This window comes from Mustela putorius, unplaced genomic scaffold (assembly GCF_011764305.1).
Source record: "Mustela putorius furo isolate JIRA1106 unplaced genomic scaffold, ASM1176430v1.1 tig00003834_pilon_pilon_pilon, whole genome shotgun sequence".
Classification (NCBI taxonomy): Eukaryota; Metazoa; Chordata; class Mammalia; order Carnivora; family Mustelidae; genus Mustela; species Mustela putorius.
Genome location: NW_025421987.1, coordinates 85915039 through 85930414, shown reverse-complemented (window position 1 = coordinate 85930414; position 15376 = coordinate 85915039). Strand labels below are relative to the sequence as shown.

At 37.0% G+C, this 15376-nt stretch overlaps 1 protein-coding gene across 4 annotated transcripts in view; it reads right to left on the bottom strand.

Annotated features, from left to right (window-relative positions):
- Positions 1-15376, bottom strand: part of VPS8 (VPS8 subunit of CORVET complex) — a 246980-nt gene that overhangs the window by 52346 nt on the left and 179258 nt on the right. For all 4 annotated transcript variants that reach the window (XM_045088704.1, XM_045088707.1, XM_045088706.1 and 1 more), the window contains 4 exons: positions 13443-13524; positions 12937-13019; positions 3034-3114; positions 1226-1395 (listed from right to left, as the gene is read on the bottom strand). In XM_045088704.1, the coding sequence (XP_044944639.1) occupies positions 1226-1395; positions 3034-3114; positions 12937-13019; positions 13443-13524 (416 nt within the window). The remainder of the gene's footprint in view (positions 1-1225; positions 1396-3033; positions 3115-12936; positions 13020-13442; positions 13525-15376) is intronic.

Below are 15376 nucleotides of genomic sequence, written 5' to 3'. Positions count from 1 at the left end.
ACTCCAATAACCTAACTGGTCTCCCCTGCTTTCACCTCTGACCTTCTGTAATTCATTCTCAACACAGCAAAGTGATACTTTAAGACATAGGCCAGATTATGTCAAACCTATCCTCAACCATCCAATGGCTTCTCATCTCAGAGTAGAACTTTAACTCTCTATAATGACCCAGATCCTACATGATTTGGCCTGCTCTTCCTCTGAAGCCATCTCTTATCATCTTCCCTTTCCTTCACTCAGCTCTGCCAACACAAGCCCACTTACTCACTGTTCCACAAGTCACGGACTACGCTCTAGTCTCATGGTTTCTGTACTTGGTGATTCTCTGCCTGGGGCACCCACTCCCTGATACTGCTTGGCCACTTACCTTAGGTCTTTACTCAAATGTCACTAAACTAGTGAGACTTTCCCTAATTACTCTTTGGATATTAGTAGCTCCCAACATTCCTTTACACCAGTATGTTATTTTATTCATGGTATTATTACATTTTTATTAATTTTTAAATTGTCTGTTATTAAGTCACCGTATCAGTGATGCTTTTCCTGATCACCCTATATACCATACACTGTTCTCACTTAGCAGGTCTTATTTTTTTCCACCATAGTCACTAGCAGGCATTTTACTTGTTTATCCCTGCCACTGGACTATAAACTCAATGAGAACAGATCCTTTGTTCTGTTCATGTTGTACCCTATCCCTTTGAACAGTGCCTGGCGTACACTGTGAGCTCAATAAACATGTGTTGAGAATGGACTCTTTGTGTGATGAGAACTTCTTCCCTTTCCAACCATCAAATCTACCAATTATCCTATGTCTATAATAATAGAAGCTATAACATTTACATAGTGCTTACTATATGTCAGCACAATGACACCTGTAATCTTCACAAAACCCTAAGGACAAGGTCATTATTATCCCAATTTACAGATGAGGAAACTAAGAAGTAAAGAGATTAAATAACATGTCTGAAGTCTCATGGGTAGTAAGTGGTAGAATCAGGATTTGAACTCAAAAAGTTTGGGTCCAGAGTCCATCTTATATTGTCACCACCCATATATTCCCCCAACTCCTATGCAGAATGTTAAGGTCTATGACAGGAACTTTGCCTCGTTTTGTTCACTGCTAGAGTGATTGCTTGGGGCTATGTATTCACGTGTATCCCTGCCTGGTAATACCATACAAGTCACACACCATACTGTATAACATTTCCTTTCTCTTGCTTACCTAAAGACAATGATTTCATCAGCCATTTCTTGGCGTCTCTTGTACTGCTGCAAACATATAGAGCAGTAATCCTGCTTGGGATTCAGTCCTCTGGTGACTGAAGCTCTCAGGTTACACAACGACCAATGGAGATCTTGGTTTAGAAGGCTAGTAGTTGTTTCCAGCAGGGTCTATGAAAGACCAAAAGAACACACACACACAACACACACACACAGACAAATGATTAAGTGAAAGAGAAAGAGAGGGTGAGGGAGGAATGGCACTGTTGAGTTTTCAACCACAAACGGTGAAGTTAGAATATACTATGAAGGCAAAACACTGATAAAACAAACACCAAATACTCCAAGACTGAAGTGGTTAACTTTGACGTGCAAGTAATGACAACTGCCTACATTAAGAGTCTCAAAATACTTATTAAAAGGCTGTCATTAGTTTCTACTGAGAAATGTGCGCTCTGCCATTCTGTGGCTTAATTCAGTACTGATGTCTTTCAAATGACTAGATAAACCCAAACCTGTTTATTTATTATATTTCTATAATAAGTTCCCTCTGAATGACTCAAAGTGTTAGCGAACAACCAAAAAATGCTGTGTGGTTTGTTTGCTTGTTTGTTTGTTTTTAAATAGAAACTGCATCTGTGGCAATATTTCAAATAACCTTTCAATGAAAAAGCTAATGGCCATTACTCAGTTTTCATCTCCCTTGGGCAGAGAGATCACATTTTCCTGATCACTTACAAGTCATTTGAATCTACTTAAGACTGCGACATCTGTCAGTAAGTCACATAAAGACATTTTCATAGCTATCACATTAAGTCATTTTAAGGCTCTGTGTGCTTGTAAAGTATTGTTTTCCTACTATCTAATTTTCAACATTCATATATATCATTTAAATGTGCAGTCCCAAAGGGGAGATATACTGCCCATCCTCTTTGCTAGTCTTTTAATTTTATCTATAATGCAGAATTTTTAGATCTAACGGTCTTACCATTGTAATTCTCTCCAATCAACCCCATCTTTTCTCCTCTTTGAAGAGTCTGCAAAAACTTCCTACCTTGCCCTCAGCTTCCCTTCTGCTAACACAGAGTCCATGCCTGCAGGGCTGTCTGTTCCCCTGGGCACACTGAGCAAAGCCACAGTTCTTAAACACCCCAAGAAAAGTCCTGTCACCCCAATTTTTCTTTACTTCTCTTGGGTTATTGAAAAAGCAGATATTGTATCTAACATGCCCAAATGATGCTTTTCCTAGGTGGCTTCATGAGTCACTTTGATCTATAGTAAGGAAAAAAATCTGTATACCATGCTGGTTCCCACAGAGAATTAAGCTATAGACAGTTCTGAGTTAAAGGAAAACCAATGACCATTTTTGGTTAGTGGTAATTATCTGCTTCAGAATGTTTAATAAAAGACAAGGAATTTTTTTCCTTTAATTTTCTATACTCAGGCTGACTCTTTTCATGGGTTACATCTTTGCATTAAATTATTTTTCCAGAAAGTTTCTCACACATTTCATTTGGGAAAAAAAACAACAACAACAAAAAACCTGTTCCATTGCTGAGTCAAACGAATAAAATGAATCCAAGTCTGATGCATTTCCACATTCTAGAATATCTATGTGTGTATGTGTATGTGCGTGTGTGTGTATTAATTAAGGCCAACGGATTTAAAAATTTTTTAAAAAGCATACACTTCAAGCTACCAAACTTCCATTAAATGGACAGGAATTTTTAAAGAAAAAGTATAGCTGCAAAGAAAAAGAAACAGCTTCTTTTTACCTTAGGACAGTCTTAGAAACAGAAAACAGCTTACTTGTTCATAGTTAAAGGTGTCCAACATTCCCAGAATAAGTCCCTGGATTTCTCCAAGTTTTCCTTTTCCATAAACTGGATCCTAATTACAAAAAAGTTGCAAAAATGTTTAATTCTGTTCTTGGTATTTTAATATTACTTTAATATATGTTATCTGAAAACGCTGGATACTCAAATACTTTTCTACACTCAGTAAGTATTTATTCTTGATGAACTTTACCTAGAAATGTGTATCAGTTTCCCTCTGGCCATCACAAATATTTTGAAAAGATAAATAAAATTTAAGTGATACAAGCCTCTTATTGACATTGTTTTTTTCAAGTCTCATTAAAGTTCACCCAGGTTTTGTTTTGGCAAGAAGCTTCCTCTCCTTCATATTAAACATCACCTGTCCCTCTCTGCAACCTTACTTATCTGCTACATTAAAACAACGTTCACCTGAATACCAGAACCTGTCCAACAAACCTTTCCCGCGACCCACATTCGGCCACCACCTGGCCCCAACAACTAAATCGCTTCAGTTTAGAAGACAAGACTTTCTGGATCCAAGGAGCAGCTTTCAGTTTTTCAAAGCTTTTTTCAGTGAAGTCCCTACTGATAAACAACAGATATGTAGATACCCAATCTCTCTTCTGCCGCCTTTCCTCTGAAGTATGCCAAGTAACTGTTTATTATGTACAATCTGTAAAACACTGAAGTGTACAGAAACAAATAATAAACAGAAACAAAAAACTGAAATCCAGCCACACAGAGATAAATACTATTGATACTGTTTTCCAGCCTTGTTTCTGGGAAAGGAGAGAAAGGGTAAGAGACAGAGATGTATCTCCTAGTGTACAGAATAGGAGTATTTTACATACTTTCATGATAGTATATTGTGAGCAGTATCAGCAAGTATGAATAATGTGAAAATACCATGTGTCATTTTCTCTTGTTAGACATTTAAGTTTGCCTCCCCCTTCCCAAATCCCACTCATGATGGTTAAATGCTGGTATAGTTGTAAATTTTGGTCTGAATCTCTGATTCTTTCTTTAGAGAAGATGTCTGGAAAGGGAATTACAGATTCAAAGAAGAATTTTTATGGGTATTGATATATACTGCCAAATTGCTCCACCACAAAGTCGTATTATGCAACTTTTATCTCCATCAGCATATTTGTGTGCTCATTTTACTGTACCTTTGGCTAGACTGAGAATTATAATTAAAACATTGCTAATAACTGAGTATGTCAAGTCTATTACTTTACTCTAATATGAGGTTATGTCTGACATAAATGACTCTCCCATGCCAAAAAGGGGAGCCCAACTCTACAGCAACAATGAACATAGCTGCTATTTATATGTGCCACATCATTACATTCCTTCCAGAACATTTATAAATCAAGAAATTCAAGCTCAGAGAGGCTAAGTAAAATTCTCTAAGATCACAGAACTAGTAAGCAGATAAACTGGGATTTGAATCTAGGTACTTCAGAAACCATTTCTTTTTTTTTTTTTAAGATGAGAGAGAAAGAGAGAGAAGGAACGTGCAGTGGGGAGGGGGAAAGGGAGAAATCCATGCAGACTCTGTGCTGAGTCCCTGAACATGGGCCTCAATCCCATACCCCAAGCCAAGCCAAAATCAAAGCCCAAAATCACAGAGATTTTATTTGGAGAGACCCCCAAAAGGACTGCTACCCCTGCTGAGCAGAGAGCCCACACCGAGAAACCCTACGTTTTTAATAATAAACATGTTTTACTGGTCTCCCAAGTATAGATACCTAAACTAATAAACTAATAAACTAAATAATAAGCTAATGTTTGCTGGAAAATACGGGCAATATTTCTGGTTACTTCTTAGGGAGTGGTTGTTATTAGAATTTTGGTGCATTAGGGCACCTGGATGGCTCAGTTGGTTAAGCCTCTGCCTTCGGCTCAGGTTGTGATCCTGGGATCCCTGGATAGAGCCTCATGTGGGGCTCCCTGCTCAGCGGGGAGTCTGTTCCTCCTTCTACCCCCTGCTCTCTCTCTCAAATAAATAAAATCTTTAAAAAAAAAATCTCGGTGCCTTGAAAGTAATTGTGAGTTCAGATGTTAAGATAAGACTGTAAAGCAGGAACAGCATAGGAGAGAGGTTCAGAAATATGAGAAGAAATCTTGTCTTCCTGCTCTTAGAGCACAGTCTGAGCATTTCCTTCTTTTTCTCTTCTAGATTCTGACGACGGCTCCTGGAAGACTGGCTGCGTACAGTTTCTAACCAAATCAGCCTGTAGTAATTTCAGGTGCTCTAAAGCAGCAAAAGCTTGTCTGCCATAGGTTCCTGGTCCCTGCTGCTGAGCTTATGCTTAAGGAATGAAAGGCACAGAAAAGCTGTGTATTTGTGTACTAATAATTAGCACGTTTACAAGTCTGGATTAAACCGTCACTGAAGCTTAATGGGGACATTTTCTGTTTCACAGGTAGAGATCATGTAGCTAAGGTAAAGGTACCTGTCAAACATGTGCAGACCATTTGCAAAAGGCCTGACTGTAGATATCTCAGACTAATTTTTTATTAGAAAATCAACTTTGGCATATACTCACGAGATAATTTTTTCTTTTATTTTTTGCATGAAAACAGATCCTTGTTAATGCTTCTGAATTTACATTCAATTATGCTTTGGGTCAAACTCTTAATAAATACACCTATTTCTCAAAGTATCAAGGGACAGTTGATACCTTATCATAAGAAGCGTATTATAGCAGCTACTGTAAGATGTGCGTTCAATACACTAATACAGCTCTAGCACAGAAAAGCTCTCATTTGTTTCTGACAAGGGTAGTTTGGAAAGTAAAAGGTCTTTAAAAGGTTAAATTCTGGGAAAAGGAAGAAATCTTTATAGGTCATGTCTATATTTGTATCAGTACATTTCACTTTAATATGCATAATTTAAAGGCAAAATCGTGAAAATTACCTCATGCTGGGACAACATATAAATTATAGAATGCAAAAGGGAGCTCAAGCCTTCTAGCACAGCATGTATGCAATCCAATAGCTTTTCAAATTATTTTCCAAAGATGTCCGTTAGATGCTTCAGCAATGAATAACTGCTGAGGTTTGTCTTCAATTTATTTGTAAGCCATAAAAGAAGAGCACACATGAGTACTTCACATAAACCTGGTTTCTAAAAAGCTTTTTAGAAAAAGATGTGACAGCCACTTTTCCCCCGCTCCTGCTTTCTGAGGCCTACTGTAGTATATATGCAGTTTGTTTTGTAATTAAAATCTTTCCTAATCAAGCATTACTTTAAAATATGAATAATGCCCTCCACAGGCTAGCATATAAATCATTTGTTTGCTTTAATTTCCTCAGTAAGACAGTCACAAACAGCTTCTCAGAAGCCAAGAATTACTTTTTGCCGTAGAGCAGAGCTCAATAAAAGCAAACTGGGAAGGCCGAATCTATAAAACACAAATATGGTCCCTTCAAAACACTCCCAACTAACTTACCATCTACTGCTCACAGAAGCAGCCTGCACAAGTCGGGTTCCAAGCATCAGTTGAATAAACATTTAGAGGTCAAGAAGCTCTTGGAGAAACCCCTATCATGAGAACATCTTCTCTGGAGAAACAGTATCTATCTGAGCAACTGCTCGTCTAAGAAACTGTCATTCCCTCTCTTCCGTCCAGGGGACTTGGTAAAGAGGGGTGGATCTGAAGTATGCCAGGGCTGATGCTGGGTACGCAAGGCCTCAACTTTGGAGCTGGAAGACCTAGGTTCAAGTTCCAGCTATGGCCACTTAATAACTGAGCAGACTAAGGAAGCACTTTCCTCACGAGCAACATGGGGATCTCACTACTTCTCCAGCTTAATGTACACAGAGGTCAAAGGAGATAAAGAACACAGAAGTGCTTATGAACTGCTGATGATGATGACTGAGCCAGCTAAAACCCAGTAAGTAGACACTATGTGCCCTGTACAATGCTGGAACACAGGAAATAATCTAGGCAATATTCTAGTGGAGAACGCTTGGCAATGGATTGAAAATTGGTTCTAATGAAAAAAAAGATGATAAGGGACAAGATTAAAACAAAACAAAACAAACAAACAAAACAGAAAACCCCCAAACCTAGAGACATAAAAACTCCTGGTTTGAGTACTTGATAACTTAGATGGAACAAATCAACTCCTTGAAAGACACACTACTGAAACTCACACATGTAGAAACATTTAATAAACGGGTCTGATCTCTTAACCAAATTGAATCCTTAATAACATTTCAAAATAGAAGACACCAGGTTCACATGGTTTCACTGGTTTATTCTACCAAATATTTAGGGAGAAATTATATCACTATCCTACAATCTGTTTTAGAAAATAGAAGCAGAGGGAACACCTAACTCATTTGATGAGGCCAGCATTACCCAGACAAAACCAGACAAAGACAATAAAAAAGCTGGCAAGTTACTTTGTGGATACAGACAATATGATTCTACAGTTTACATGGAAAGGCAAAAGACCCAAAATAGCTAACACAACATTGAAGGAGGACAAAGTCAGAGGACTGACACTGAATTACTATGAAGCTGCAATAATCAAGATAATGTGGTACTGACAAAAGACCAAGCAAAGAGATCACTGGAGAAGAACAGAGCACTTAGCAATAAACCCCCATAAATATAGCCAACTGAGCAAAGCCTATTCAATGAAGAAAGGGATAGTCTTTTCAACAAATGGTGCCGGAAAAAAATGGACATCCACATGTAGAAAAATGACTCTGGACATTGACCTTACATCTTTCATAAAAATTAACTCAAAATGAATCACAGACCTAAAATGTAAAATGCAAAACTATAAAACTTCTAGAACATGGGAAAAAAATTTAGGTGAACTTGGGTTTGATGATGAGTTTTTAGATACAACACTAAATACACAATCCATGACAAAAAATCCCTGAAAAGGTGGACCTCATTAAACTTAAAAAACCTTCTGCTTAATGAAAAGACACTGTTGAGAGAATGAAAAGAAAAGCCACCCACTGGGAAAATACATGCATGACATATCTGACAAAAAACTTCTATAAAAAAATATACAAAGAAATCTTAAAACTCAATAATTAAAAAACACGACCCAACTAATGGGGATACACAGATGGCAAGTGAGCACATAAAAAGGTGTTCTAAGTCATTGTTCATTACGGAATAGCATATTAAAATAATAAGACCACTACAAACCTATTAGAATGGTTAAAATCCAAAACAACGGGTTTACGGACACTTGCTTTATAGCCCAGAGTATGGCCTATCTTAGTAAACATTCCATGTATAACCTGAGAAGAATGTGACTTCTGCCATTAGAATTAATATGTAAATGTCAACTAGGTCAAAGTGGTTAAAACTGTTTGACAGAAAAGTGTTACCATCTTTATTTTTGTTCCTCTTTTTTTCCTCTGGTGCTGTTAAGTTTTTCTGTTAACCTGATTTTGAACAATTATGATGGGCCTTGTATTTTTCCTCATACTGCTCAGGTTTGGGATTATCGATCTGTATGCTAATAGTTCTCAATAAATCTGAAAAATATTCAGCCAGTTTTTCTTCAAGTATTTTTTCCTGACTCCCTGTTTTCAGGATTCCAAGGACACATATTCTGGGCTGCTTGAAATTGTCCCAGAGTTCATGGACTCATTTTTTTTTTTCAATTCACTTTTCTCTGTTTCATTTTGGATAGTTTGTATTACTAGGTTTTCAAATTCACTTATCTTTTCTTCTGTTTTGTTGTCCTTGTCTGCTAATTTTAATATCCAATGTCATATGTGGGTTTCATTTTCCAGCTTCTCTGAATACCTTGTAATTTTTTTATTTGATGTAATATACCATAAATTTTACACTGTTGGGTCCTGGATATTTTTGTATTCCTTAAAGTATTTTTAATCTTTGTTCTGGGAGGCAGTTAAATTACTTGGTAAGTTTGATCCTTTCAGGTCTTACTATTAAGATTTGTTAGTATGAATGGAGCTATGTATCAAGGGCTGCTTCCCAGTATTGAGTACTTCTGAGTACTCTACCTCATGTTCTGTACATTACGAGGTCTTCATTCTAGTCTTGCTATTGGCTCTGTGTACGTCCAAGTATTATTACCTCTGATCCTTTCAGGTGTTTTTTTCCTTGGCCTAGCTAGCTTCCTTATACCATGCACTTACACTTGAGAAAGGGGCCTTCTGCACATCTCCAGAGTTCAGCTGCCTGGTACTTGCCTGCAAACTCTGGCCACCTCAGTCTCTTGATTCTCAGCGACATCTCCTCAAAGCAATGAATATGCTGGAAACTGGCTGGCATCCCCTCCCTGCACTATTGCCTAGGAAGTCTCTCAAGACATTAAGGTGGGACAAACACAGGGCTTACCTTGTCTGTTTCCAGTCTCTCAGTTATCAATGACCTTTACTGCTTGATACCCAGTTTTTAAAAAAAACTATTTCAAATACTCTGTCCAATTTTTTGGCTGCTTTAAGCAAGGGGGTAAATCTGTTACTCCACTTGGGGCAGAAGTGGAATTCCTGCACCCTTGGCTTTTATTCACTCTAAAAATATTTAGTTCCTACTGTATGTCAGGTACCTCTCGGCTAGGTGATGGTGACAGAGTAGCAAAATATAGTCTTATTCTGAAGGTCCTTCTGTTCTAATGGTAAATAAAGATGGGTAAATAGACCTGATCCTTAGATGTTTCCAAGAACTCCACTTTTAGCCTTCTGCTTTTCTCGCTAATTCATTTCCTCCTAACATTCACCTAGTTTCAAGAACTGAACTACCACTTCTGTGCTGACAACTTCCGAGTCTATGTCTCCACTTCTACTTCTTCCCATAAAGTCTGGTCCCATTTTTCCCCACTGCTCATTGTTAGTCACATGAAACATGAGTTCTTGTGTTTCCCTACCTCTAAACGTCAAAAAGTCAAGCGGATTCTACTAACTAACCTCCAAATCCATCTTCTCCTAGCCACTCTATGCAACGCAATTAACAAATTTTGAGTACCTATTACATTTTGAGTATTCCTAGGCCTCAGTCTTATCTCTTCCAATTTATCCTGTATAACATATTGGATAAATGATTTTTCTAAAGAGAAACATTATTCCATCATTCCTCTACTTAAAATCCTTTGATGATAATCTACTAATGTTAAAATTAAATCCAAAGTCCTACCTTATGGTTCACAAAGCAATTAAGAACACAGTCCCTGCCAGTCTCTCAAATTTCAGCTCCGTGACTCACCTTTATTCTTGTCCTATGTTCCAAGCATACTTAACACTTGCAACTCCTCCAAATATACCATGTTTTACCTCACATTCTTAGTATATATAGTTCACTCCGCTTAGAATAGCCCTATCTCCATTTTTCCCCTAATTCCTTTAGGCTATTTAAGATTCAGTTCAGACATTTCCTCCTCCAGGAAATCTTCCCAAATTCCCCAGTCTGTTTCAGATATACTTTTATTGGTACTCCTTTGACTAGATATATTCAGAAACCCAACTCATTTCAACTTATTTAAAAAAACTAACTGTTGTAAAGATACTGGGCTGTTTCAAGGATCCAAGCAAAGGAAAGGAGGTGAGCCTTCACAACTAAAACAAAGGACTCAAATGCCATCAGGATTTCTGTGGTCTCCTCTCCCTGTGCCTTGTCTCTTCTCCTGGTGTCTTCTCTTCTTTTCTTCATGCATCTTGTCTATTTTCCTCTTTGTTTGTCTGCTTTACTCTTCCCCTTCTCTCCGTGATTTTTTTAACTATTTCAGTCAACATGATGGAAAAGTAGTCATTGTCAGTTGCTGAACTTTGTACCTTATATAACTCAGAGGCCTGAAAAGTGGCTCATTCATCCTTTTCAAGTTCAGTTCTATAATTTCCTGGAAAAGGCACTGATTGGCCCTACTTAGTGGCCAGTTAGTGGCCAGTTGCTCACCCTGACTCAATCTAGTGGAGTCAGGGTCCTGCTGTCAGACGCTGCTCCTACTGTAATCATATGGCCTGAAAATGTAGGGATGAAGTGGCAATCACCCTAGCGGGGGTTCACAGCAGATAATCCTTCAGGTGGCCACCATTACTTGCTTAGAGCCCAAAGAAGAGCTACATCAGAACATTTTCTGTCTCTCCTAAAAGCTCTTTAGGACAAGAGCTAAGGTTTTCATCTACATAGGAAATGACCAAACAGGGAAACATATTTAATAAACAAATTAGTTAACGCTTCAAAAGACCAGGCACTGAAACAACTGAAAAGCTTACACAATATAATAGGAACCAGCATAAATTAGAATGTGAGAGACTTTTGTGGTAGCCCGGGTTTTGCCACAAACAGCAAACCAAGTACTAGCTTTTCTATACTTCAGTTTCCTCCTTCATCAACAGAAATTTCTGTAGTAGCCCTAACTACCTGAAGAGAATGTTCTGAGTTTCAACTGAGATACTATCTGTGAAAGCAACTTGAGAAAAATAAAAATCTCTACACAAATATAAGGTAGAGTTATTACTACAGTAATCACAAACGTGCAAATAACAAATTTAAGAAAGAGCATACCTCTTGATTCATGGGAAAAGAAGGTGGAACGTACCTTTTCTACCACTGAAAGTAGAGAACACTAAGAACACAATGAAAATGAATGCCAAAAAATAAAAAATAAAATAAATGCCAATAAAACTCAAAATAAAGGGAAGATTTTCTAATATCAAAAGCCTTCAAAGTCAGGAGCCTTGAAAAAACAAAAATTTTAAAAATCACCTGCTTTTGCCAAGAGAAAAACTGATTTTTGTTTCTTGTAATTTATGTTCCAAAGTGTGGTTAAAGCTCAACATAAAGCAAAATGTATACACTGAAAGTGAAGCTACTTTTGACCTTAAGATTTCATTTTTTCTAATTTTCTTGGCAAATTAAAGTATTTCTGCCTTATGGAAGTACTACTTTATATTAAATTAAAAACATTATAACTAACGTATTCTAAAATGGACATAAGAGAAGTGGTTTATATCAAAGACTTTGCACCACATGCTCAGGATCAAACGAAAGAGGACGTGTGCAGATACATAACTGTGAGGAGAGCTTAGGGATACAGTAGTCTGTATCAGTAAAGCCCAGACACTTCATACCAGATGCAAGTGGAGCTTGGCAAGTCTTAAAAGAGAGCTGCCAGGGACATTCTTGACAGGAGAAAAGTCATTTGAGAATTATAAAGACCAATGGCATCATAGTACTGTTTTTTGATGGTTTTGGGGTGTGTGTGTGTGTCTATGCTGCATAAAATGAAGGAAGACAAAATGGATTCTAAGGATAATTCCTGCTATTTCCCCAGGAATGTTCACAAAGTTTCTGAAAAATTTATCTTGGGGTATTTTTGGTGTTCTTTTAATTTTGTTGGGAACATACATGCCTTTTGCTGAAGGAAATAGGTACTTCCTTCAAAAGATATTTCCTACAAAGGCTGTGGACACAAAGTTGGATAACAATTAGAATAGGGGATGAAGGCTGGACATAAAATTTTTTTTATGAGTTGGAAAACTTAAGTTACAACCTATGATTCAGAAATGACTATATTAATGTAATTTTTAGGTTATTATATAATTTTTTAATCTAAAAGGCACAATTCGCTGGCAATAAATGGTGATTCTCTCCCAGTTAGCATATGAACAGGAAGCCTTTATATCTGAATCCCCAGATGCTGGTGAACACGTGAAGGCTGCACACACACCTGGAAGGTCCCCAGCCTGTGCCAGGAAAACCCACACTCCTGGAGCACCAGGAAAGGCTCAAGGATGACAGTTGTTAAGTTAGATAGTTAGCAATGACAAAAACCAGCTGCATTACTCTAGAGACCAATTTAAACATTAGCTTAATTTGTTATATAAACATGACTAGAATATTAGTTTAAACTTATCAACATTGAATTTTCTCTCCTTTTAACTCACCTGTAAGATTCTTTGCAAGATCGATGGAAGGGCAATAAATGCTGCCATGCTGTTTAGAACTTGCATGGTCAGAGATTTCAGAGCTGTTATAATAATAAAATGTTAATATTAAGGTTAGTTTAAAGTAAGAGGTCTTGGTTTTTCCTACAAGTCAGTGGAAAATAATAGATTTATATAGTTTCCTAGAAACTCGGCTAACCAGGACCAGTTGGATATTTTAAAGTTAACTGCTGATAAATAACAAAGCTCCTATTATTCAAGACAAATGACACAACTGGTGCCAGAAAGAAAGAACTGAATAAAAGATGAGATTAACACTATACAACAATTTCATTAAGAAAAACACTAATAACAGAAAGAACTGAATAAAAGATGAGATTAACACTATACAACAATTTCATTAAGAAAAGCACTAATACTATGATACTGGGAAAAGGTATCATAATGATAATTTTTTGCAGATGAAAGTTGGTGATGGTATAGGTGGATTTTGATGATGTAATTACCTTCTGGGTGCAGATGAGGTGCGGTTGATCCAGAGAGCTTCTGGGGGGCCATCATTGCCTCCAGTAATGGAAACCAGAGTGCCTACAATGTCAGAGGAAACCAAAGCACTCTGTTATATTTAAGATTGGCTTCAGCATAGTGCTTTACAGGTTGAGATGTACCTCTCACATACATTTGTTTATAAACATTTTATTATTTTTTAAAGATTTTATTTATTTACTTGACAGAGACACAGTGAGAGGGAACACAAGCAGGGGGAGTGAGAGAGGGAGAAGCAGGCTTCCCACTGAGCAGGGAGCCGGATGCAGGGCTCAATCCCAGGACCCTGGGATCATGATCTGAACCAAAGGCAGATGCTTAATGCCTGAGCCACCCAGGCACCCTGTTTTATAAACATTTTAAAAACAAAAGATAGAACACTTGACTGGGAAGGGAAACAACAATAAAGAAGCAATGAGCACAGTTACAATAGGTATCTTTACTATGCCCCTTAGGAAAATAAAGAAACCGCAGTAAGTCTAGACCCTGGAACTGCAATCTTCTGTGTTTTAGGACAAGGCCTGTTCAAAGGCGACACGGTCGAGTTGCCAGCCGGGTTCTCATATACAGTGCGGTACACGCACCCCTGACCAAGTCTAAGTGACCCTATGTACTGCAGGACAGGACACAGGACCGCCCCTCTGCCACCTCACCTCCCACATTTCTCTTTAGCTGCATCAAGCAAGAGAAATGAATAAAGGTTGTCCAAAGTTTTCCCTCTCTAAAGCGTTGTTTTGTATTATGTTAGTCATCATAGACCAAGAAGTAGAAGTTAACATTATTTCAATTAACATTTCCAACCACATCAAGAGATAAATTAATAGATCCACCATTTATTTATTCCTATTATGCTGGGTCCTCAATTAAATGATTTACACAACTTTCTCATTTCAATTTCGTAACAGCCTTATACAATAAGCACGATCTTCACTTGAGATAAGAAACTTAAGTTTAGAAAAATTTGCCAAAGATCACACTACCAGTTAACTGGTACTCTGACTCCAAATTCTGTCCTCTTCCTTTTTGGGGGGGAGGAGGGCAGGGACCTTTAATCAAAAATCAAACTAATACATTTTAAGTTTTCAGACATGGTTTCTTGTTGGACAATCATTTACAGAAGGTGTTAATTCTATGTCTTGGGAGGAACATATTCCTGAAAACACCTGGGAGCCATGAAGAAAGGTCAAAGCAGAACAAGAGTGGTTATTTACAGAAAAGGGCATATTCTGCACCCCACCACTTGACCCCATACAAATTTTATGGCAGTGGAGATGTGGGAGCCTCTGAAGGCAAAAAGAATAGGCTGCAGGTCCAGTAACCACTGGTTTACCTCCCAACTGAAGAGCTCTACTAGGAAGCCTTTATCTACCCCCATTTAAGGTTTTATGAGGTCAAGATTTCATACTAATAACTTTTGATGTATTTCTTTAAGTTCTCAAGATACTGGTTTTAACTATATTACATATGGCAATTTTTATATTTTATTGAAATTTTAACTTATTTAGTACTCATGAACTATTAGTGCTGTATTTTATTCTCGGATAGCTTTATTTAGCTTACCTTTTTTTTAACATGTTTTTATAACCACATTATTTATTTCTGTGTAGGTTATTTTAATTGTGTTATTTATTGTATAATTTATTTTATTTTGTATAATATTTTATATAAATTATAATAAAATATATATAATACAATATTTTGTATAAATTATAATTTATTTTAAATTATAATTTATACAAAACATTTTATAATTTATTTTAATATGGGATACATTTTGTTTTTATATTTATTATGTTTAGAAATTTCAATTTTTAAATTTTCTTATTTAATCCAGACAATTCAGGAAGAATTACTTTTGTAAAAATTAGCTGTTTCTTGACTATAAATGGTAGAC